Here is a 27,054-nt window from a genome sequence, read left to right as displayed (position 1 = left end):
CCCTTTCGAGGTCGTGGGGGGTGCTGGAGCCTATCTCAGTTGCATTCGGGCGGAAGGCGGTGTACACCCTGGACAAGTCGCCAACTCATCGCAGGGCCAACACAGATAGACAGACAACATTCACACTCACATTCACACACGAGGGCCAATTTAGTGTTGCCAATCAACCTATCCCCAGGTGCATGTCTTTGGAGGTGGGAGGCAGCCGGAGTAGGGAACCCACACAGAAAGATCCCGAGCCCAGGATTGAACCCAGGACCTTCGTATTGTGAGGCACACACACTAACCCCTGTTGCACCGTGCTGCACCAATTCATTTAAAAAGTTCACATTGGATATGTTGAAATAAAATATGCTTTGAGTTTAAATGGAGTAAATACCTTGAATTATTGCCACCTATACCTAAGCTGCTAAGTAATGGGAAACATTTCTACGCCTAAAAACACCAAGATATGACTTTAAAATTAACACACATCTGCCATAGCTAAAGCATAAATAAATACACAAATCAACAACAGTTGAAGCTCATTAGGGCTGCAACGTCTATGACACATCAAACATGATCACGTGGATCAAATGCGATGACGCAATGCATGCCGCACTTATCTCCCGCATCGACTTGCACCTTTGCAGAAAGCCAACAGCTGCCTTGCATCAAACTACAGCGTGCAACATCCCGCCGACACCACAAGTCGTCGTTTAGTGAAAGGACTTCCGAACGGCGCGCAGAGCCCACCAAGCATGTACCTGCCGCAGCTGCACGTCTTCCGCTCCGCGGGCGGGGCCGGCGCTCTGCGGCTTTTGTCTGCGCCCAATCAGGAGTCACGCGGGCACACGTCGGGCCCACTTGTGACGTGCGGCGTGCCTCAAATGAGCACAAAGCTTTGGGAGGTCAGGGCGCCATCGAAGGGTCGTGACGTCACACGCGAGTTCCCGGCGTCCCGAGTTCTTGTTCTTCTTCTTGGAGTGAGTAAATTAATTAATTAATTTACTCACTCCAAGAATTAATTAATTAATTCTTCTTCTTCTTCTTGCCACAATGCGACAAAAGGAAGGAGGAACTTTTTGTGTGTGTGTGCAAATGGTCAATTAAGACAATTATATAAAACAGGGGTCTCAAACTCAATTTACCTGGGGGCCACTGTCTGGGTGAGGTTGGGCTGCATGAAAAGATTTCTTTAAAAAAATATTTTTAAATGTCTTTATTTTTATTTTCAACACGAAATCAAATCAAAATACAAATGAACAAAATGAGAATTAAGTAAATAAACCAGTCATAAGTAATAATAATAATAATAATAATTTGATTTCTCCAGTCAGCAACAATGTATACTCATACTTACCGTGATGTTATGAGCTAGGGCAGGGGTTGGCAACCCAAAATGTTGAAAGAGCCATATTGGACCAAAAATACAAAAAACAAATCTGTCTGAAGCCGCAAAAAATTAAAAGCCATATTACATACAGATAGTGTGTCATGAGATACAAATTGAATTAAGAGGACTTAAAGGAAACTAATGAGCTCAAATATAGCTACAAATGAGGCATAATGATGCAATATGTACATATAGCTAGCCTAAATAGCATGTTAGCATCGATTAGCTTGCAGTCATGCAGTGACCAAATATGTCTGATTAGCACTCCACACAAGTCAATAACATCAACAAAACTCACCTTTGTGCATTCACGCACAACATTAAAAGTTTGGTGGATAAAATGAGACAGAAAAAGAAGTGGTGTAAAACATGTCCTAGAAAGTCGGAGAAAGTTATATAAGTAAGCAAACTACGGTGAGTTCAAGGACCGCCAAAATTAGTAGGACAAAACGGCGCTCGCCAAATACTTGAATCAGTGAAGCATGTTTAATAGGGATGTCCGATAATGGATTTTTTGCCGATATCCAATATTCCGATATTGTCCAAATGGCTTTTTGCCGATATCCAATATTCCGATATTGTCCAACTCTTTAATTACCGATACCGATATCAACCGATCCCGATATCAACCGATATATACAGTCGTGGAATTAACACATTATTATTCCTAATTTGGACAACCGGGTATGGTGAAGATAAGGTACTTTTAAAAAATAAAAATAAAATAAGATAAATAAATTAAAAACATTTTCTTGAATACAAAACCTGAGTAGTCTTGGGTTCAATCCCGGGCTCGGGATCTTTCTGTGTGGAGTTTGCATGTTCTCCCCGTGACTGCGTGGGTTCCCTCCGGGTACTCCGGCTTCCTCCCACTTCCAAAGACATGCACCTGGGGATAAGTTGATTGGCAACACTAAATTGGCCCTAGTGTGTGGATGTGAGTGTGAATGTTGTCTGTCTGTGTTGGCCCTGCGATGAGGTGGCGACTTGTCCAGGGTGTACCCCGCCTTCCGCCCGATTGTAGCTGAGATAGGCTCCAGCGCCCCCCACGACCCCAAAGGGAATAAGCGGTAGAAAATGGATGGATGGACAAAAGAAAGTAAAACAATATAAAAACAGTTACATAGAAACTAGTAATGAATGAAAATGAGTAAAAATAACTGTTAAAGGTTAGTACTATTAGTGGACCAGCAGCACGCACAATCATGTGTGCTTACGGACTGTATCCCTTGCAGACTGTATTGATATATATTGATATATAATGTAGGAACCAGAATATTAATAATAGAAAGAAACAACCCTTTTGTGTGAATGAGTGTAAATGGGGGAGGAAGGTTTTTTGGGTTGGTGCACTAATTGTAAGTGTACCTTGTGTTTCTTATGTTGATTTAATTAAAAAAAAAAAAAAAACGATACCGATAATTTCCGATATTACATTTTAACACATTTATCGGCCGATATTATCGCACATCTCTAATGTTTGATATAAACAGTGTGCTTTATAACAATTAGGGAGGTTTGTGTCATGTTTGTCCTCCTACAGAAAATATATTAAAACCAAAAATAATTTTTTTTCCCCCTCATCTTTTTCCATTTTTCATACATTTTTGAAAAAGCTCCAGAGAGCCACTAGGGCGGCGCTAAAGAGCCGCATGCGGCTCTAGAGCCGCGGGTTGCCGACCCCCGAGCTAGGGAATATAAGAACTACACTACCCAGCATGCAACAGTAGTGACGAGCATGCGCGGTAGCCCTGGTGAAGATTGTATGTCGCCATGTCGTCAGCTAGAATGTGGTTATGAGCACGCTATGTGAGTAAACGTTGAGAACTCAGCCAACACGCCTCGTCTGCATTATTACAATTACACAGACAACACCCTTACTATGTGAGAAGTAACAATAAATAAATCCGTGAACTTGAACATGGCTTCTCTTGCCTACTTCTTGCTGCTAGACACCTGGCAGCGCTTCCTCTCGTATAGCTGTGCTGGAGTTTACAGTTACGGTAGCACAATTAGCCCCGAACGGGCTAACATCACGACTAACGTGTTACACGTCCGATTCGCCCAGCGACTCTCTGTCAGAGTATCAGCGATGCGGTCCAGTGCACCACACTTTTGTATTGTCGCTCGGTCCTTCGGCGGAGTGCTTCGGAAGCTACCGGACCGCTCGTCTCCCCGGCCCGGACTGTTTACAGAGAGAGAGAGCAGGCGGGCGAGCGAGGGAGGGAGGGAGGAAGAGCGCGTGCAGCAAAACGTTTCTCTGCTTGCATCACGCAAGTAACGTCTATGTCCGGCCCTCGAGAGCCATATACCACACCGTGATTGGTAGATTCCTTCATCTCCGCACACAACGCTGTCAAACGCCATTCATATAAAACTTGCGGGCCGCACTAACATTCAACTCTCATATCAAGGTGGGGGCCGCAAAATAACGTCTCACAGGCCAATTGCGGACCGCGGGCCGGGTGTTTGAGACCCTGATATAAAACCTTTACAATAAAACATTCTAAAAAAGTTTGTATTTTCAGAAAAAGGCCATTAGGATTGTGTCTTATGTTCACTACAGACATTCAAATCCGCTATTCAGGGAGTTAAAGCAACTTAAACTGCACGATGTGATCAATTTTAAAACTGCTCAAATTATGTTTAGGGCATCCCAAAACTCTCTACCATCCAATATACAAAACCTATTCCAGGATAGAGATGCTCACCATAGTTACAGTCTTAGAGGAAACAACAAATTATATTTGCCTAAATTTAGAACAACTTTAAAATCAATGTGCATTTCAGTGCGTGGAGTCACTCTGTGGAACAGCTTAGGGGACGAGTTAAAAACCTGTTCCAATATGATTCAATTTAAAAGACTGTTTAAAAAAGAAGTACTGAAGAAGTACGAGGAGGAAAGAGAGTGATTCCCTCAGCACAGAGCGATGAGAGAGAGTTGTAGGGTCAGAGAGTGTTTGGGCCTGTGTGTGTGTGTGTGTGTGTGTGTGTGTGTGTGTGTGTGTGTGTGTGTGTGTGTGTGTGTGTGTGTGTGTGTGTGTGTGTGCGTGTGTGTGTGTGTTTTGTCTCGTCTTGTCTTGTCTTATACTAACAGTGGTACTATTGTATTGTTAGTGTACAGGAGTTTTTCTTGTTTTTGTTTGTATGGTATTGTTCTTGTATTATATGGTTTATGTTAAATGTGGAATGAGTGAGAGGGGTTGGGATATTATAAGCATCTGCTTCATCCGACCCCTTTTCAAGCCTTGCATAAATGTCTCTGCCAAAATGTAAAAAAATAAAAAATAAATGTGTTGTACTGTGCAGGTTTGAAATAAATACTTCAATCAATCAATTTCAATTACAACAATGATATACACTATATTGCCAAAAGTATTTGGCCACCCATCCAAATGATCAGAATCAGGTGTTCTAATCCGGTGTTTTTCCACCTTTTTTGAGCCAAGGACACATTTTTTGCGTTGAAAAAATCCGGAGGCACACCACCAGCTGAAATGTCTAAAAAAAGGAAACTCAGTTGACAGTAAAAAAGTATTTGTCGCAATTATTGGATATGACTTTAAACCAGGGATGTCCAAAGTGCGTCCCGGAAGAGTTATTGCTGCAAGGGGTTCTGGGTATTTGTGTTTATGTTGTGTTACGGTGCGGATGTTATCCCGAAATGTGTTTGTCATTCTTGTTTGTTTTTGTTGAGCACCCGCTAGTCCTGTGAGTCATTCAAATTCAAGTCTTTGTTAAACACCTGTTAGTGAAACTCGAGTCTTTGTCAACCTGCGAGTCAGTGATACTTCAGTCTTCATCGAGCACCTGCTTGTCAGTGGATCTTAAGTCTTCGTCATCATGTGGGTAAGTCAAATTTGAGTCTTTGTCGAACACACTTTAGTCATCGAAATCAAGTCTTTATGAACCTGTGAGTCAGTAAAACATGAGTCTTCATCGAACACGTGAATCAGTGAAACTTAAGTCTTTATCAACTAGTGAGCCATTGATATGTACATTTTTGTAAAAACGTGAGCCAGTGAAACTTGAGTCTTTGTCAACACTTGAGTCAGTAAAACTTGAGTTTTCGTCAACACGTGAATCAGTTAAACTTGATTCTTTGTCAACGCGCACGTTAGCAAAACTTGAGTCTGAAAACACGAGAGTCCGTGAAACTTGAGTCTATGTCAACATGTGAGTCAGTGAAATTTTAGTCTTCTTCAACGCGTAAAAGAGTGAAGCTTGAGTTTCAGTCAACACGTGTATCAGTGAAACTTGACTTTTAGTCAACACGTGAGTCAGTAAAACTTGACTTTTAGTCAACACGTGAGTCAGTGAAACTTGAGTCTTCGTCAACACATAGAATAATGAAGCTTGAGTTTTAGTCAACACGTGAATCAGTGAAACTTGACTTTTAGTCAACACATGACTCAGTAAATATTGAGTCTAAGTCAACATGTGAGTCAGTGAAACTTGAGTCTTAGTCAACATGTGAATCAGTGAAACTTGAGTCTTAGTCAATACGTGAATCAGCAAAACTTGACTATTAGTCAACACATGAGTCAGTAAACGTGAATCTTAGTCAACATGTGAGTCAGTAAAACTTATGTCTTTGTCAGCCCATTAGTCAGTGAAACTTGAGTCTTCTTTAACACGTGAGTCAGTAAAACTCAAGTATTTCTCAACATGTGAGTCAGTAAAATCTGAGTCTAAGTCAACATGTGAATCAGTGAAACTTGAGTCTTCGTTAACCCATTAGTCAGTGAAACTTGAGTCTTTGTCAACATGTGAGTCAGTAAAACTTGAGTCTGAGTCAACATGTGAGTTAGTAAAATTTGAGTCTTAGTCAACATGTGAGACAATGAAAGTGGAGTCTTAGTCAATACGTGAAACTTCAGTCTTGGTCAATACGTGAAACTTCAGTCTTGGTCAACACGTGAAACTTCAGTGTTGGTCAACACGTGAGTCAGTAAAACTTGAGTTTTAGTCAACATGAAACTTGAGTTTTCTTTAACACATGAGTCAGTAAAACTCAAGTCTTTCTCAACATGTGAGTCAGTGAAATCTGAGTCTAAGTCAACATGTGAATTAGTGAAACTTGAGTCTTCGTCAACCTATTAGTCAGTGAAACTTGAGTCTTTGTCAACATGTGAGTCAGTAAAACTTGAGTCTGAGTCAACATGTGAGTCAGTAAAATTTGAGTCTTAGTCAACATGTGAGACAATGAAACTGGAGTCTTAGTCAATATGTGAAACTTCAGTGTTGGTCAACACGTGAAACTTCAGTGTTGGTCAACACGTGAGTCAGTAAAACTTGAGTTTTAGTCAACATGAAACTTGAGTTTTCTTTAACACATGAGTCAGTAAAACTCAAGTCTTTCTCAACATGTGAGTCAGTGAAATCTGAGTCTAAGTCAACATGTGAATTAGTGAAACTTGAGTCTTCGTCAACCTATTAGTCAGTGAAACTTGAGTCTTTGTCAACATGTGAGTCAGTAAAACTTGAGTCTGAGTCAACATGTGAGTCAGTAAAATTTGAGTCTTAGTCAACATGTGAGACAATGAAACTGGAGTCTTAGTCAATATGTGAAACTTCAGTCTTGGTCAACACGTGAAACTTCAGTGTTGGTCAACACGTGAGTCAGTAAAACTTGAAATTTTAGTCAACATGAAACTTGAGTTTTCTTTAACACATGAGTCAGTAAAACTCAAGTCTTTCTCAACATGTGAGTCAGTGAAATCTGAGTCTAAGTCAACATGTGAATCAGTGAAACTTAAATCTTCGTCAACCCATTAGTCAGTGAAACTTGAGTGTTTGTCAACATGTGAGTCAGTAAAACTTGAGTCTGAGTCAACATGTGAGTCAGTAAAATTTGAGTCTTAGTCAACATGTAAGACAATGAAACTGGAGTCTTAGTCAATACGTGAAACGTGAGTTTTAGTCAACATGAAAGTAAGTGAAAATTTGAGTTTTTGCCAACCCATTAGTCAGTGGGACTTCGGTCTTGGTCAACCCGTGAGTCATTGAAACTTGTCTTCGTCAACCCGTGAGTCAATAAAAGTGGAGTCTTGGTTGCACACCTGTGAGTCAGTGGAGCTTGTGGCCCGAACAAGAGGATAGTTTGTCTACTCGGGCAGGAGAGGAGAAAGGAGATTAGATATAAGACAAGGACCCAATGCAGTTTAATTAACAGTTGCACAGTGACATGTTAGCTGGTCTTTAGTTTAGCTAGTAGTAGTGAAGTGAGTTAAATGAGATGAGTACCCATTCAGTAAAAAAAAAACAAGTTTTGAACGACTCATTAATGACTCGAACATATAATAGCTAACAAAAAAACAGTGGCGGAAAATTACATTGTGACGTCTTACAAACATGAAAAAACAAGTAAAAATAATTGATACAACATTAAAATAAACCATGAATGTAAAGTAGCAGTAGGAAGTATACACTTATAATATGCGTCCCACATTCACACAATAGCCATATTTCTACGTCGTAATATTAAAAAAAAAACATCATCCTACTCAATAGCAGATTTCAATTCATAACGTCAAAACATGTTCTTGTAAGAATTGGTTTTGACGTTATGAATTGAAATCTGCTATTGCAATATTGCAATAAACAAAGCAAGCCTCCTCGGGGGAAGTGCAGCATCTTGAGAAAAAACAGAGAACATTTTTTTTTCTAACCTGCTGAGCTAAATTCAGTCATATCCAGAGCAAAATTAATTGACCCAGTCTGAACTATTAAATATTTACTGTGTCACATGTTAAAATCCAAAACTGCTTTAAAAAAAAAAAAAAAAAAAAAAAAATATATATATATATATATATATATATATATATATATTCGAGGTTTCTGTGGTTTATCCGTTATACAGTGGTCAATACCGGGGTAGAGTGGAATATACGTCAGGTCAGGAAAAAAACACAGGCTATTTCATCCCTACAAGCCTGTTTCACAGGTTTCCCTGCTCTTCGGGGGATATGTATGTATATATATATATATATATTTGTATTTTATAAAAATCCCCTGAAGAGCATAGAAAACTGCTAAACAGGCTTGCAGGGAAGTAATAGCCTCTGTGTTTTTTCCTGACCTAACGTATGCATATATATATATATATATATATATATATATATATATATATATATATATATATATATATATATATATACATATCTGGTCAGGATGCCACCCGTACGCCTCCCTAGGGAGGTGTTTCGGGCACGTCCAACTGGTAGGAGGCCACGGGGAAGACCCAGGACACGTTGGGAAGACTATGTCTCCCGGCTGGCCTGGGAACGCCTTGGGACCCCCCGGGAAGAGCTGGACGAAATGGCTGGGGAGAGGGAAGTCTAGGCTTCCTTGCTTAGGCTGCTGCCCCCGCGACCCAACCTCGGATAAGCGGAAGAAGATGGATGGATATATATATATATATATATATATATATGTGTGTGTGTGTGTGTGTAGAACTAATACTATGTTGCACTATTAACAAACTGTTTCCTGAGTGCTGCACATAAAAACAATAACTAATTTAATTAAAAGTTTTATTCAAATAATAGATAAAATAATAAAAATTAATACAAAATAAAAATAATAAAGATGATTAAAAACACCAAAGTAAGTAAAAACAAATCAATAACATAGAATAAAACAATAAAAGACACAGAGGACCACACGACTCAAGCCGACTTAAAATCCAGAAAATAAAAGTGGGTTTTAAGAGGAAACTGAAAACGTTTAACAGCTATTTTTAAAAGGTTATATTCTGCATTTAGTTGGATGAGACGTGATTGTCAATCAGGACCACGGACAGAGCATCTGCAGTAAATGCTGCCATCTAGTGACCAAAGTTTGCACTGACAACAACAAGACGTTTGCTTCGCATGATTCATTTTGGGGGGGAAATGAGTAAGTATTCAGTTTTGTATTGATTTTGAAAATGTAATGAAATCGTAGGTATGGAAATGTTAATTTACTTCTTACACATTTGTTGTTTGCAGTTCTGTATTATTCTTTTAAACACTGTAGCATACACATTTTAATTAAAAAAACAAAACAAATAAACGGAGCTGTCATATAGATGGCGCAGTTTTCTATAAATAGAAGCCGCTATAAGAAGTTGTGTCCTGCAAGTGTGTCTGCAGACTTTGAGGGTGGTGGAGGGGGCGAAACAACATGGCGTCAGACGTGCTCGTCTCAACGTTGGAGACCCTAACGCCACATCTGGACAAGAAGAAGGGACTTTGTTGTTGTTGTTATTATTATTATTATTATTGTTCTTGGCTCCTGCGCCGTCGTGGAGGTGGACCTAGCAGCACCGGGCACATGTCACCGGGGATGACAGCTGACCTAATAATCACGCGGACGTATAGGCGAAGTTAGCGCGGGAAAGAAATCCTCACCGCGGGAAACATGTCAGCCATGAAGAAGGTGATGTACGATGACGCGCACGTGCATACTGCTTAAGCACGTTGTTGTTGTTGTCATGCACACTTCTGCACAAAAACAAACATGAATGGGCCATTTCATTGTGTGTGTGTGTGTGTGTGTGTGTGTGTGTGTGTGTGTGTGTGTGTGTGTGTGTGTGTGTGTGTGTGTGTGTGTGTGTGTGTGTGTGTGTGTGTGTGTGTGTGTGTGTGTTCTGGCAATGCTTACCTAATGGGGACATCGCTATGTTTACACAGTCACCTTTAGGGGACCTCTGACGGTATGGGGACAAAAAAACAGGTCCCCTAAATCAGTGGTCCCCAACCTTTTTTTTTTTTTTTTTTTTTTTTTTGTTGTCATAAAGAAATACAATCATGTGTGCTTACGGACTGTATCCCTGCAGACTGTATTGATCTATATTGATATATAATGTAGGAACCAGAAATATTAATAACAGAAAGAAACAACCCTTTTGTGTGAATGAGTGTAAATGGGGGAGGGAGGTTTTTTGGGTTGGTGCACTAATTGTAAGTATCTTGTGTTTTTTATGTTGATTTAATAAAAAAAATAGATTTAATAAAAAAATAAAGGCGGGGGGCGGGGTTAAAGGGGGGATGAGTATATTTATAGCTAGAATTCACTAAAATAAAAGTATTTCTTTATATACTGTATATATAAATATATATATATATATATATATATATATATATATATATATATATATATATATATATATATATATATATATATATATATATATATATATATATATATAGTACAGTACACAGTAATGAAAACACAGTTGTTCTACTAACTAGTAGGGATGTCCCGATCCGATATTTGGATCGGATCGGCCGCCGATATTTGCCAAAAAATGCGTATCGGCAAGGCATGGGAAAATGCCGATTCAGATCCAGTTTAAAAAAAAACTCCGGTCCGTGTTTTCCAACGCACCGATTTAAATAATACATTCCACTTTTCTGATGCTCCCTAATTTCTGTTCCGCATTTTCCAGCACACCTTCAACACATCCACAGGTCTGTGGATTCTCACGCAGTTGCTTTTAGCTGCTGGCATTACACGACAGGCTCTTCTCACTCTTTTCTGTGTCTCCCTCTCACAGACAGCAAGCGCACCTTCTTACACACGTCACATACTGTCACGTCACATACTGTCACGTCATACGTCACATACGTATACGTCCTCTCCCAGCAGAGAGGTAGCAGCATGGCTAACGTTAGCTGTGATGCTAGCACAGCCGTGTAACCAACGTTCCCTCTGCGCACTGCTCAAGCGTCCTCTGCGCATAGCAATTATATGCCACGCACAAAATCAAATAAAAAAATAAGTGCATAACAATTTTCGACACACGGACACGACAGAGAAAACAGTTTTCGTCAGCATTGTTCAAATATTGTAACGTCTGTCGAGACGCTTATCTCCATTCGGTGCCACACGTCCACACCATCAAAATGCCGAGGCAAAAATTTCCAGATCAACACCGTATGAAAAAATTAGTGATATTTTAGTTATGATTTCCTTCTCTGCATGAAAGTTTAAAAGTAGCATATATTAATGCAGTATGAAGAAGAATGTTTTAATGTAGACATGCAAGCCTTAAAAGAAAATTTTGAAAATCAAGTCTACATTTCCTGCAAATGGGTGCATTTCTACCCTATATTTTAACTTTAGATTTATTCTCATATCAAACTCTTTTGGCTGTCTTTTTGACCCTTACATCCGGCGCCCCCCTCCACACCCTGGATTATAAATAATGTAAATAATTCAATGTGATTATCTTGTGTGATGACTGTATTATGATGATAGTATATATCTGATAGTATATATCTGTATCATGAATCAATTTAAGTGGACCCCGACTTAAACAAGTTGAAAAACTTATTGGGGTGTTACCATTTAGTGGTCAATCGTACGGAATATGTACTTCACTGTGCAACCTACTAATAAAAGTCTCAATCAATCAATCAAAACACATAGAATCATCATACTGATGTGATTATATGCATCAAGTGTTCATTCAAGGCTAAGGCAAAATCCATCCCATCCATCCATTTTCTACCGCTTATTCCCTTTGGGGTCGCGGGGGGCGCTGGAGCCTATCTCAGCTACAATATCGAGATATATATCGTGTATCGCTATATGGCCTTAAAATATCGCAATATTAAAAAAAGGCCATATCGCCCAGCCTTAGTTTCAATGATGCCATTTCTGTTTGTCATGTATAATTTTGTCTATTTTGTGTTTATCCTTGAATAAACAGGTCAGTTTCTTGTTACCAACCATTGTGTATTATTGAAACTCCCCTAATTCAGCTGGCTAGTTGTTATCAAGAGTACTAAAACCCTTTTCAACATGATTCTGACAACTAAGTAGGCTAAATAACTTTAAACTTTAATACATGCTCGGATAGGCCAGTATCGGTCAGTATCGGTATCGGATCGGAAATGCAAAAACAATATCGTATCGGATCGGAAGTGCAAAAACCTGGATCGGGACATCCCTAAACTGTACTGTACTTGCTGCTTACTTAAAAAAAAAAAAACACTTACCTTTCACTATTTGAGTAGCCTTTGTTCTGCCATTTGAGTACTGGCGAGCGATCTCTGAATCCGGTAACATATCCTTCACGGATTTGTTGAAAACATCCGCAAATGAGGACGAGATGTTGCTTGCAAGGTGGCCCGTAATACTGCGTTGCCGCCGCCTTGTGCTTCTCTGACCGTTCATGAGTGACTATATCCATTCGGCCACCGTGTTATGGGTTATTGATAAACCTATTGATAACGGAGACATATGTAGTAGTCTCCTTTTCAGGTGAGAGGATGCTAAAGGCAGTGCCTTTCAGGCACGCCCCCAATACTGTTTGTCCGGCTGGAAATTTTGGACATTACTACTTGCCGTAGTTTTGAAGCAATGCATGATGGGAATCCGGATGTTGTGTGTCAGTGTATTAACGTGCCGGCTGGTATAAACACACGCTGAGAAATAGCTCCGTGCCTGCCTACTTTATGGGTTACGGATCAGTGGTTCTTAACCTGGGTTCGATCGAACCCTAGGGGTTCGGTGAGTCGGCCTCAGGGGTTCGGTGGAGCCTCCGACGCTGAGGTCAAAACACACCTGACTCATCGTGTAAATAAAAACTTCTCCCTATCGGCGTATTACGGATACGGCAACAGCAGAAGTCACACTGATTTGCAGGTGTGTAATTTGTTGTGATGTTCATGCTCGGTTCATTTTGTGCACCAGTAAAAAAACATATAACTTTGTCTTGAATTTGAAAAAACATTTTTTTTAAATTTTTTTACTAAAAAAGGGTTCGGTGAATGCGCATATGAAACTGGTGGGGTTCGGTACCTCCAACAAGGTTAAGAACCACTGTTATGGATAAACCTATGGATAACGAAGACATATATAATAGTCTCCTTTTCAGGTGAGAGACGACGCTAAAGGCAGTGCCTTTAAGGCACGCTCCCAATATAGTTGTCCGGCTGGAAATCGGGAGATATTCGGGAGAATGGTTGTCCCGGGAGATTTTCGGGAGAGGCACTGAAATTCGGGAGTCTGCCGGAAAATTCGGGAGGGTTGGCAAGTATGGTGTGAATGGACCCCCTCCCCACTTGGTGCCTCTCATGACTCAGCTGTATTTGTACTATTATCTGTCACACACCTTTTCATGTGTCACAGGTGTTGCCATGGTTAGTGCAGAGTGGCCACTGCTGTCTTTTCCATGACAAGGACTCAGGTAAGAGTAATGTGTGTGTGTGTGTGTGTGTGTGTGTGTGTGTGTGTGTGTGTGTGTGTGTGTGTGTGTGTGTGTGTGTGTGTGTGTGTGTGTGTGTGTGTGTGTTTGTTTGCATGCCATACATTCTGGGCGATGCTGCTGTATCAAACTTTATTTTTTTATAGCACTTTTCACACGGAACTGTTGACAATACCAAAACATGGCATGGCATGTTGAGGGAAAACGCCACCTTTGGGGCGTCCACACTGGAGAATAACTAACATTAATGCCATCTAAAAGAAAATAGTATGAAATATATGAAAAAATATATATATAAATGAATAAAAACATTGCATTGAGGGAATAGTAATAAGAGTAATAAATAAAATACAAACATAAGAGAATACAACAAAAAACCTAAGAAGAGTTTAACATGATCAGTAAAAACCCTGATTAAAAAGGTGTTTTTAACCTTTTTTTTTTTCATATGTATGTATTTATATATATATATATATATATATATATATATATATATATATATATATATATATATATATATATATATATATATATATATATATATATATAAAACATGTTTTTTATTCTAGTTTCTTCAAAATAGCCACCCTTTGCTCTGGTTACTTTTTCTGCACACTCTTGGCTTCCTTCATTTTGAAGAAACTAGATTATAAAACATATTTCAGTTATTTCCCCCTTTTTTTGTTAAGTACAAAATCAAGGGGGTGAACAAGGGGATGGGTCAAATGCAGAGGACAAATCTCACCACACCTAGTGTGTGTGTGACAATCATTGGTACTTGAACTTTAACTTAACTCCACATGTGTTCATTCATAGTTTTGATGCCTTCAGTGACAATCTACAATGAAATAGTCATGAAAATAAAGAAAAGGTATTGAACGAGGAGAAGGTGTGTTCAAACTTTTGGCCTATACCAAATCTCCCGATTTTCCCGGGAGATTTCCGCATTTCTGTGCCTCTCGCAGAAAACTACCGGGATTAATATTCTCCGATTTTCACCCTAACAATAATAATAAGGGCGTGCCATGATGGTACAGCATTTAGCGCCATCTACAATCTGTACAAACAGCGTGCCAGCCCAGCCTTTGGTTGTATGCATCTTCTGCTTGCCCACGCAGGTGACAGCAAGGCATACTTGGTCAACAGCCACACAGGTTACACTGACGGTGGCCATATAAAACAACTTTAAGACTCTTACTAATAATGCGCCACACGTTGAACCAAAACCAAACAAGAATGACAAACACATTTCGGGAGAACGTCTGCACCTTAACACAACATAAACACAACAGAACAAATACCCAGAATCCCATGCAGCCCTGACTCTTCCGGGCTACATTATACACCCCTGCTACCACCAACCCCAACCCCCCCCCCCGCTACCCCCTCCGTGCGTCGGTTGAGGTGGGCGGGGTTTGGTAGCGGGGGTGTATAATGTAGCCCGGAAGAGTTAGGGCTGCATGGGTTTCTGGGTATTTGTTCTGTTGTGTTTATGTTGTGTTACGGTGCAGATGTTCTCCCGAAATGTGTTTTTTTTACTGTAAAATCTAATGTCATTTTTACAGTTTACAATTTAATGGATAAATTGCTTCAAATTTATGATAGGATAATACTTGTTGCATTATTAGATACAGTAGTAGATATACAATTGCATGCAGCACATGCATTTTTAATGTCAAAATGGAAAAGATAAATACATTTAGTACTGTAAGAAAATAAAGTACTTTATTAACAAATACTACTTCTAGGCTTTTGTGGGCCATATAAAGGGAAGTGGCGGGCCAGATCTAGCCTCCGGGTCTTGAGTTTGACACCTGTGATTTACATGTTGACATGAGATGTTGAAGTGTGATGATAATCTCTCATCGTCTTTCCTTGCCCAACAGAAATGGGCGCTATAAATCGCGCTCAACAGTTGGCAAATGCTGGAACATAAATGAATGTTTAAGATGGACAAACACTTTTCAAGTATAAAACATACACAGAGAATGTCTTTCTGTATTAGTATTTATTATTACTATTATTAGTTCTAATGAATTATAGCAGAACAATATCCATCCATCGATTTTCTACCGCTTATTCCCTTTTGGGGTCGCGGGGGCGCTGGAGCCTATCTCAGCTACAATCGGGCGGAAGGCGGGGTACACCCCGGACAAGTCGCCACCTCATCGCAGAGCAGAACAATAATTTAACTTAATTGAAATCAGTACTATACCACCTTTGAAAAGTACCGGTACCATTCTCACATCTGAATGCCGCTGTGCGGGGGTGACTAGAGAGCCGAGGGGCATGATGTTGAGTGTGTCAAAACGCACACACATAGTGCATACAAGCAATAACATCTTGGTTGAGAAAAAAAATGGCAAAAAATTAAGATTCTACTGGTTAATAAAGAGTGAAGTGACGCGCAATATGGAGATATTTGGGCTTCAAAACTAACTATAAAGGTGACGCTTTAAACAGAGAGCTGCAAGTACTGTTTTACACCTTTCCTGCTTGTCGGCTCCCAGACCATGGTGGGGGAGAGCAGGGAAAACGTTCCCTCCAGGACTGATGTTTTGTCGGGGGTAACACCCTTCACTTCACAATGGGTCGGAATGACACGGCCGTCGATTAGTTACAACTTAGTCACTTTATTTATAATTTCCACAGGGCACAACCGGACATCCACCATGCTATTAACACTCCTGCACATGCTAGCGCTACCTCTCCTAACTTGCCCACTCACTTACTTACGTCACTAACCCCACATATTGCCATTCTTAAAGGAGCACACACACACACGCTAGTCTCACAACAGCTGCTCTCCAAATGTGGCGATTAGTATTACCACCTTTGCTTCAAACTTAGGTAAACTTTTAAATAATAATCATTCAGGTCTGCACAAGGAGTTATAAAGAGTGACAGGTAATAATGTAGTTGTTACACCTGTCCTGATGTTCGGTCCGGTGCAGACCGCAGTCGAGGAGCACAGGGAAGACGTTCCCTTCAGGGTCCATGCCATTTCAAGGCCTTTTAATTTATATTTTAAATTTGTAAAATTGTTCTGTGACTGTCAGTGTTAAATGTAGTGTAAGATTTTCTGTTAAAATTAAGCCAATATTGACATTTTTCGTAGTTCCTTGTATTTGGAAAAGTATCGAAAAGTATCGATATACATTTTGGTATCGGTACTAAATTATTGGTATCGGGACAACCCTACTTTGATATATGTGTGGTATAAAACGAGGAAAACAACAATATGGTATTTGTTTTCCAAATTTTGTTGAGATCCTGTGCTTTTAGAGGTTCCAAGGAACACTTAAAAGAGGGGGCCACATGGGGCTTAAAAAATTTGGCAGGAGGCCGAAAGTCGACTGCATGCAAAGTAATGATGTATACTGTATATATATATATATATATATATATATATATATATATATATATATATATATATATATATATATATATATATATGTAAAGTAATGATTTACACTGTGTATATATATATATATATATATATATATATATATATATATACATATATATATATATATATATATATATATATACTGTATGTATGTATGTATATATATATATATATATATATATATATATATATATATATATATATATACAGTATAAATCATTACTTTGCATATATATATATATATATATATATATATATATATACAGTATATATCATTACTTTGCATGCAGTCGACTTTCGGCCTCCTGCCAAATATATATATATATATATATATATATATATATATATATATATATATATATATATATATATATATATATATATATACATACAGGTAAAAGCCAGTAAATTAGAATATTTTGAAAAACTTGATTTATTTCAGTAATTGCATTCAAAAGGTGTAACTTGTACATTATATTTATTCATTGCACACAGACTGATGCATTCAAATGTTTATTTCATTTAATTTTGATGATTTGAAGTGGCAACAAATGAAAATCCAAAATTCCGTGTGTCACAAAATTAGAATATTACTTAAGGCTAATACAAAAAAGGGATTTTTAGAAATGTTGGCCAACTGAAAAGTATGAAAATGAAAAATATGAGCATGTACAATACTCAATACTTGGTTGGAGCTCCTTTTGCCTCAATTACTGCGTTAATGCGGCGTGGCATGGAGTCGATGAGTTTCTGGCACTGCTCAGGTGTTATGAGAGCCCAGGTTGCTCTGATAGTGGCCTTCAACTCTTCTGCGTTTTTGGGTCTGGCATTCTACATCTTCCTTTTCACAATACCCCACAGATTTTCTATGGGGCTAAGGTCAGGGGAGTTGGCGGGCCAATTTAGAACAGAAATACCATGGTCCGTAAACCAGGCACGGGTAGATTTTGCGCTGTGTGCAGGCGCCAAGTCCTGTTGGAACTTGAAATCTCCATCTCCATAGAGCAGGTCAGCAGCAGGAAGCATGAAGTGCTCTAAAACTTGCTGGTAGACGGCTGCGTTGACCCTGGATCTCAGGAAACAGAGTGGACTGACACCAGCAGATGACATGGCACCCCAAACCATCACCCAACCATGCAAATTTTGCATTTCCTTTGGAAATCGAGGTCCCAGAGTCTGGAGGAAGACAGGAGAGGCACAGGATCCACGTTGCCTGAAGTCTAGTGTAAAGTTTCCACCATCAGTGATGGTTTGGGGTGCCATGTCATCTGCTGGTGTCGGTCCACTCTGTTTCCTGAGATCCAGGGTCAACGCAGCCGTCTACCAGCAAGTTTTAGAGCACTTCATGCTTCCTGCTGCTGACCTGCTCTATGGAGATGGAGATTTCAAGTTCCAACAGGACTTGGTGCCTGCACACAGCGCAAAATCTACCCGTGCCTGGTTTACGGACCATGGTATTTCTGTTCTAAATTGGCCCGCCAACTCCCCTGACCTTAGCCCCATAGAAAATCTGTGGGGTATTGTGAAAAGGAAGATGCAGAATGCCAGACCCAAAAACGCAGAAGAGTTGAAGGCCACTCTCAGAGCAACCTGGGCTCTCATAACACCTGAGCAGTGCCAGAAACTCATCGACTCCATGCCACGCCGCATTAACGCAGTAATTGAGGCAAAAGGAGCTCCAACCAAGTATTGAGTATTGTACATGCTCATATTTTTCATTTTCATACTTTTCAGTTGGCCAACATTTCTAAAAATCCCTTTTTTGTATTAGCCTTAAGTAATATTCTAATTTTGTGACACACGGAATTTTGGATTTTCATTTGTTGCCACTTCAAATCATCAAAATTAAATGAAATAAACATTTGAATGCATCAGTCTGTGTGCAATGAATAAATATAATGTACAAGTTACACCTTTTGAATGCAATTACTGAAATAAATCAAGTTTTTCAAAATATTCCAATTTACTGGCTTTTACCTGTATATATATATATATATATATATATATATATATATATATATATATAAAGTCGTAGTCAAAAGTTTACATACACTTGTTAAGAACATAATGTCATGGCTGTCTTGAGTTTCCAATAATTTCTACAACTCTTATTTTTTTGTGATAGAGTGATTGGAGCACATTCCTGTTTGTCACAAAAACATTCATGAAGTTTGGTTCTTTTATGAATTCATTATGGGTCTACTGAAAATGTGACCAAATCTGCTGGGTCAAAAGTATACATACAGCAATGTTGATATTTGGTTACATGTCCCTTGGCAAGTTTCACTTGCGTTTTTGGTAGCCATCCACAAGCTTCTGGCAAGCTTCTGGTTTAATTGTTGACCACTCCTCTTAACAAAATTGGTGCAGTTCAGCTGAATGGGTTGGTTTTCTTCAGCATTGTCCACACGTTTAAGTCAGGAATTTGGGAAGGCCATTCTAAAACCTTAATTCTAGCCTGCTTTAGCCATTCCTTTACCACTTTTGACGTGTGTGCGCCCAAGACCCAACCTCCGGGCTGGTGATTTTAGGTTGTCCTGAAGAATTTGGAGGTAATCCTTCTTTTTCATTGTCCCATTTATTCTATGTAAAGCACCAGTTCCATTGGCAGCAAAACAGGCCCAGGACATAATACTACCACCACCATGCTTGACGGTAGGAATGGTGTTCCTGGGATTAAAGGCCTCACCTTTTCTTCTCCAAACATATTGCTGGGTATTGTGGCCAAACAGCTCAATTTTTGTTTAATCTGACCACATAACTTTCCTCCTTATCTTTGTCCATGTGATCAGCAGCAATCTTTAGACAAGCCTTAAGGTGTCGCTTCTGGAGCAAGGGCTTCCTTGTTGCATGGTAGCCTCTCAGTCCATGGTGATGCAAAACATGCTTGACTGTGGACAATGACACATGTGTTCCAGCAGCTTCCAATTCATTGCAGACCTGCTTGTTGGTGGTTCTCGGTTGACGCTTGATCATCCTGATCAATTTTCTCTCAGCAGCAGATGATCTCTTGCGTTTTCTTCCTGATCGTGGCAGTGACAAAACTGTGCCATGCACTTTATACTTACGAACAATTGTCTACACAGTTGCTCTTGGGACCTTAAGCTGCTTTGAAATGGCTCCAAGTGACTTTCCTGACTTGTTCAAGTCAATGATTCCTTTTTTTTAGATCTGTGCTGTAACCGAGTCTAATGACTGCATCACATGAGCCCTATTTAAATGGGCTCAGAGAAGTCAACAGGTGTCGTCAATCATAATCACTTACATGAAGTTAAGAGGCCATGCCATGAAGCTAATTTGATTTGATTGTAACTTTTCTACATCACAAAAATGTATCATGTATGTTTCTGTATGTATACTTTTGACCCAGCAGATTTGGTCACATTTTTAGTAGACCCATAATAAATTCATAAAAGAACCAAACTTCATGAATGTTTTTGTGACAAACAAGTATGTGTTCCAATATCCATCCATCCATCCATCTTCTTCCGCTTATCCGAGGTCGGGTCGCGGGGGCAGCAGCCTAAGCAGGGAAGCCCAGACTTCCCTCTCCCCAGCCACTTCGTCCAGCTCTTCCTGTGGGACCCCGAGGCGTTCCCAGGCCAGCCGGGAGACATAGTCTTCCCAACGTGTCCTGGGTCTTCCCCGCGGCCTCCTACCGGTCGGACGTGCCCTAAACACCTCCCTAGGGAGGCGTTCGGGTGGCATCCTGACCAGATGCCCGAACCACCTCATCTGGCTCCTCTCGATGTGGAGGAGCAGCGGCTTTACTTTGAGCTCCTCCCGGATGGCAGAGCTTCTCACCCTATCTCTAAAGGAGAGCCCCGCCACCTGGCGGAGGAAACTCATTTCAGCCGCTTGTACCCGTGATCTTGTCCTTTCGGTCATAACCCACCTTCCCACCTCCGGAAGAACTTTCAACATGTCACGAGGGAGGTGCTGGACATTGAGTCCGAATGGACCATGTTCCGCGCCTCTATTGTCGAGGCGGCTGATTGGAGCTGTGGCCGCAAGGTAGTTGGTGCTTGTCGTGGCGGTAATCCTAGAACCCGTTGGTGGACACCGGCGGTGAGGGATGCCGTCAAGCTGAAGAAGGAGTCCTATTGGGTTCTTTTGGCTCATAGGACTCCTGAGGCAGTGGACAAGTACCGACAGGCCAAGCGGTGTGCGGCTTCAGCGGTCGCAGAGGCAAAAACTCGGACATGGGAGGAGTTCGGTGAGGCCATGGAAAACGACTTCCGGACGGCTTCGAAGCAATTCTGGACCACCATCCGCCGCCTCAGGAAGGGGAAGCAGTGCACTATCAACACCGTGTATGGCGAGGATGGTGTTCTGCTGACCTCGACTGCGGATGTTGTGGATCGGTGGAGGGAATACTTCGAAGACCTCCTCAATCCCACCAACACGTCTTCCTATGAGGAAGCAGTGCCTGGGGAGTCTGTGGTGGGCTCTCCTATTTCTGGGGCTGAGGTTGCTGAGGTAGTTAAAAAGCTCCTCGGTGGCAAGGCCCCGGGGGTGGATGAGATCCGCCCGGAGTTCCTTAAGGCTCTGGATGCTGTGGGGCTGTCTTGGTTGACAAGACTCTGCAGCATCGCGTGGACATCGGGGGCGGTACCACTGGATTGGCAGACCGGGGTGGTGGTTCCTCTCTTTAAGAAGGGGAACCGGAGGGTGTGTTCTAACTATCGTGGGATCACACTCCTCAGCCTTCCCGGTAAGGTCTATTCAGGTGTACTGGAGAGGAGGCTACGCCGGAGAGTCGAACCTCGGATTCAGGAGGAACAGTGTGGTTTTCGTCCTGGTCGTGGAACTGTGGACCAGCTCTATACTCTAGGCAGGGTCCTTGAGGGTGCATGGGAGTTTGCCCAACCAGTCTACATGTGTTTTGTGGACTTGGAGAAGGCATTCGACCGTGTCCCTCGGGAAGTCCTGTGGGGAGTGCTCAGGGAGTATGGGGCATCGGACTGTCTGATTGTGGCAGTCCGCTCCCTGTATGCTCAGTGCCAGAGCTTGGTCCGCATTGCCGGTAGTAAGTCGGACACGTCTCCAGTGAGGGTTGGACTCCGCCAAGGCTGCCCTTTGTCACCGATTCTGTTCATAACCTTTATGGACAGAATTTCTAGGCGCAGTCAAGGCGTTGAGGGGATCTGGTTTGGTGGCTGCAGGATTAGGTCTCTGCTTTTTGCAGATGATGTGGTCCTGATGGCTTCATCTGGCCAGGATCTTCAGCTCTCGCTGGATCGGTTCGCAGCCGAGTGTGAAGCGACTGGGATGAGAATCAGCACCTCCAAGTCCGAGTCCATGGTTCTCGCCCGGAAAAGGGTGGAGTGCCATCTCCGGATTGGGGAGGAGATCTTTCCCCAAGTGGAGGAGTTCAAGTACCTCGGAGTCTTGTTCACGATTGAGGGAAGAGTGGATCGTGAGATCGACAGGCGGATAGGCGCGGCGTCTTCAGTAATGCGGAGGCTGTATCGATCCGTTGTGGTGAAGAAGGAGCTGAGCCGGAAGGCAAAGCTCTCAATTTACCGGTCGATCTACGTTCCCATCCTCACCTATGGTCATGAGCTTTGGGTTATGTGTTCCAATAACTATCACAAAAAAATAAGAGTTGGAGAAATTATTGTAAACTCAAGACAGCCATGACATTATGTCCTTCACAAGTGTATGTAAACTTTTGACCACGACTGTATGTATGTATGTGTATATATATATATATATATATATATATATATATCCATCCATCCATCCATCCATTTTCTACCGCTTATTCCCTTCGGGGTCGCGGGGGGCGCTGGAGCCTATCTCAGCTACAATCAGCCTATCCCCAGGTGCATGTCTTTGGAGGTGGGAGGAAGCCGGAGTACCCGGAGGGAACCCACACAGTCATGGGGAGGACATGCAAACTCCACACAGAAAGATCCCGGGATTGAACTCAAGACTACTCAGGACTTTCGTATTGTGAGGCAGACGCACTAACCCCTCTGCCACCGTGTATATATATATATATATATATATATATATATATATATATATATACATACACGTAAATATATATATATACACACACATACAGGATAAAAAATTAATAATTATTAGTATTGGTTATTTAGAGTATGTGAAAGTTCAACTCCTACCTTGTTTACGCAAATGTTTTAATCAGAAATATCAAGCAGCTAAAATGTGCCAAACATGGATACATTTGGAGAGTGTTTTGCATTTTTCCCATCATGCTTTGTAATTGATTCAAATGGGTGTAATTTAGATGTTTTTCTTTTATGTTGATTGGATGTCTTTCTACAATATCCACAAAGTTCGATGAGCATGTCTGACCATGTTTGTTGACTTTTTTTTGCTTTTTGTGCTGCACCATGACAAGGGAAGGTTGTTTGGATTGGGTCATATATAAACTATTAAATGCTACGCTGTTTATCTTGCAAGAATATGTAATGGTTGAGCTACTTTTGTTGGCCACCAGATGGCGATAAAAGACCAGCCATCAGACCTCTGGCTATCTGTATATGATATGCATACACCTTGCACATGGTTTATTAAACTCATGCCGTCTCGCGGGCCAAATTGAAGATGCCAGCTGGCCGCACTTGGCGCGCGGGCCGTAGTTTGAACATATTTGACTTAAAATATTGATAAAATCCATCCATTTTCTACATCTACCTCTCGAGGTCCCCGGGGTGCTGGGGCCTATCCCAGCTGCATTCGGGCGGACAAGTTGCCACCTCATCGCAGGGCCAACACAGATAGACAACATTCACACTCACATTCACACACTCGGGACAAGTTCATAAAATCACGAGTTGCCCCGAAACATTGCAACCTTCGCCGCAGCCGCAAATTCACACAATCACAAAAAAAAAAGCTTGCGAAACCCTACAGGGACTGATTGTTTTGTGTCTGGGTAGGGTTGGAAGTAATCAAAGATGGCCAAATCCTTTTTTTTCACCCAATGCTGGAGTCTTTTCTCTCAAGAAATTAGTAGGATTAGTCTTTTCAAGGAACAAGAACCATTTTCGATTTGCTGCCGGGTGCCAGCTCATGCATGCATGTAGCTGGAAAAACAATGAAAGTGTATACGGTTTATTGATTAATAAGAGCTACTGCACCACTTCACTATGCAATTATTGTGTTTTGCATTACACCATGATGAGCTTTTCACAGCTGAAGAGTTGTTAGCTGACAGCAACACAAACGTAAGAAGTAGTAATTAGATGTGTGTTACGTCATTTATTTTATCATAATAACCCAAGCAACTCACTCGATGGTGATCATTTTTGTGTCCACAATGTTGACTATGGTTTGAAGCATGGGCATATTTTCAGCAAACATTAAATATAGTATTGATAATTGTAATTATTGGTATTACAATATTCACATGTAGTGTGTCATGTCTGTGTAATCAAGTTTTGTTTTAAGTCATGTTTTGTTTAGTTTCTGGCTTTTCACTCCCTTGTCTTGTTTGCATGATTACCCATTAGTTTCACCTGTTCCACGTTTGGACTCATTGTGCATTCTTGTTTGTCACCATAGCAACCATTAGTTTTCACCTGTCACGTCACGCACCTGTTTCACGTTTTGAGTCACGCACCTGTTTTCGTTAATCATGTCTGTTATTTAAGCTTTTCATTTTCTGTTGTTCGTCCTGACGACATCCTCGCATTTATGCCCCCTGTCACACTCTGTCCACGTCTGCGCACTTCATGTCCATGCCAAGTAAGTTTGTTTATTATTGCCACAGTTAGTGTTTTTTATTGTTCATAGTTTTTTGCCCCCGTGCAAGTCTTTTGTTTTCATTAGTCAAGTTGTACATCCGCCTTGAGCGCGCCTTTTGTTCTTTTGAGTGTTATTATTAAAAATGTATCTACCTTCACGCCACATCCGGTCCAAATGTTCATTTGCACCTCGGGAGAACAAACCAAGCCAAAGTCCAAGTCTTGACATAGTGTTGACACTGTTTAATCTCTAGTGCCGTGGTGATTCATTATCATGTTGGCATGAAACGTCTGAGTGCAGCCTTTCACCAAGATTTACTTCTCTTTATGCGTCTGACTAATAGTGCAGTGCATGATGGGAAAAGTGGTAAACCCAGCGTGACCCGCAAGAAGGATGTGTGTGTGTGTGTGTGTGTGTGTGTGTGTGTGTGCGTGTGTGTGTGGAGTAGTTGGAGATACAAAATAGCTGATTATACTGGTTGCACTCCGCAGAGGTCAAAGACCAGAAAGGCATCAATAAAAACACAGCAGGGGGTTTTCCGCCTTCCGGCCATCAAATTCTGGCTTGAATCAGCAAAAACCTCGGTCGGTAAACTGTCATCGACGGTGAGAGCGCACTCGACCAAACTACAAACAATTGTCAATGCCAATAAAGCAATATTAACTAAAAAAAAAAACGCTCCAATGCAAGTAAAGTAAGGCTACTGATTAGCATTAGCGATTTTACATGGCGATTTCAACACCTCCCAATTTGGTAATGAAAACTACACCTAAAAAAACGCTCCAATGCAAGTAAAGTAAGGCTACTGATTAGCATTAGCGATTTTACATGGCGATTTCAACACCTCCCAATTTGGTAATGAAAACTACACCTAAAATGCACGTTACAATCAAACAGCTGGGGCGTAATAAGTGCCATACTTACAGTGTTAGCACTTTTTAGGGCACAACAAAAAACAAAACACACAATAAACTATGCACTACTGCCATCTAATGTCTTGGGCTTGCAACTGGATTTGCGACTTAATATCAGACTTGCAAATTAGACTCAAAAATGTAATAAAACAAGACAAAACTGGACAGCAGTTACCAGAATCATCTAATTTTTAAATGTTGCAATAAAAAAATGCTCTTATTGTGAAAAACAATTATTATTTTTAACACACAATTGTACCGAAAATTGGTACAGTTAGGTACGGGTATCGATTCCCAGCTACTGGGAATCAGTACCGTATCAGTTCAAATGTTAACGGTACCCATCCCTACACATTGTGGCGTCCTCGCTAAGAAGGTAGCGGCTAACGTCCCTCCGCAGTGCTCCTTCTCGCAAGTAACATTATCACTGGACTGCTGGAGGACAAGGAATATCTACTGTAAACATGCTACATACACACCTATAGAAAGATACAAACAAAGCAAAGCTAACCGCTAGGCTGGAGTTGAACGTAAACAAGGAAGGGCGGATCAATACATATGTCAACAGTATTGATACCAAGTATTGTATCAGTACATGGTTAATACTACATCGATATCGTTAGCCTTTTTTTGTAATTGTATACACACTTAGGAAATGATAGCGGGTAGTAATTTTGAAATGATTGACTTAATTTTTAAATTTTGATGTGATAAAATGGAATAAGGAAAAAAATTAAAATATTTTTTCGGTATGGTTACACCGCTATCCTGTGTTTGATTATAATTATGATAATTATGATTTTATCATTCAAAAACTTGAACATGTATTATGTATGAGTATCAACATTGATATGACCGACACTGGCCCTGTAACTACTTGGTATCAGATCGATACCGACATTTGTAGTATCGCCCAAAACTTAATGTAAAGTATCCAAACAAGGTAGATTAATAATAGCTTTGAGAAAATAATACAACTGGAAATAACGTTAAATTTTACCACATATGTCAGCATCTAAATTAAGAGCCATTTTAACTTGTTTTTAAATTATCCTATTCTCATTTATATACCAAATAATAACATTATCCCAATATAGATTATAGGCCATATCACTCATCCCTACATTTATATATTTGCAAACGTATTAATTATATTTGCCGGACAAATGTAGTTACTCTTGTAATTCAGCCCATTGTGCCATTATTAAACAGCAGCATATTGTCAGTGCAGAATCAATACAGCCAGTGAGTGTGCCACACTCTCTCTGAGGTAGGGCTGGGCGATATGGCTGAAAACTGTATCACGATATAAGTGTTTTACATCAGTCGATATCGATAATCATTAATATTTTTGATGACTTATGGAAAATAATGACCAGGAGAAAAAAATATTTAAACATTTTATTTAAAATATAATATTTCTCTGATTAGG

At 40.6% G+C, this 27,054-nt stretch overlaps 1 protein-coding gene across 1 annotated transcript in view; it reads right to left on the bottom strand.

Annotated features, from left to right (window-relative positions):
• The window catches only part of LOC133623473 (uncharacterized), a 125,548-nt gene that overhangs the window by 31,633 nt on the left and 66,861 nt on the right, over positions 1–27,054 (bottom strand). The window contains exon 4 of the mRNA XM_072916129.1: positions 625–804. Coding sequence (XP_072772230.1) covers positions 625–804 — 180 coding nt within the window. The remainder of the gene's footprint in view (positions 1–624; positions 805–27,054) is intronic.

Source organism: Nerophis lumbriciformis, linkage group LG26 (genome assembly GCF_033978685.3).
Source record: "Nerophis lumbriciformis linkage group LG26, RoL_Nlum_v2.1, whole genome shotgun sequence".
Classification (NCBI taxonomy): Eukaryota; Metazoa; Chordata; class Actinopteri; order Syngnathiformes; family Syngnathidae; genus Nerophis; species Nerophis lumbriciformis.
Note: the sequence above shows the minus strand (reverse complement) of the source record. Positions and strands in the feature narration are given on the sequence as shown.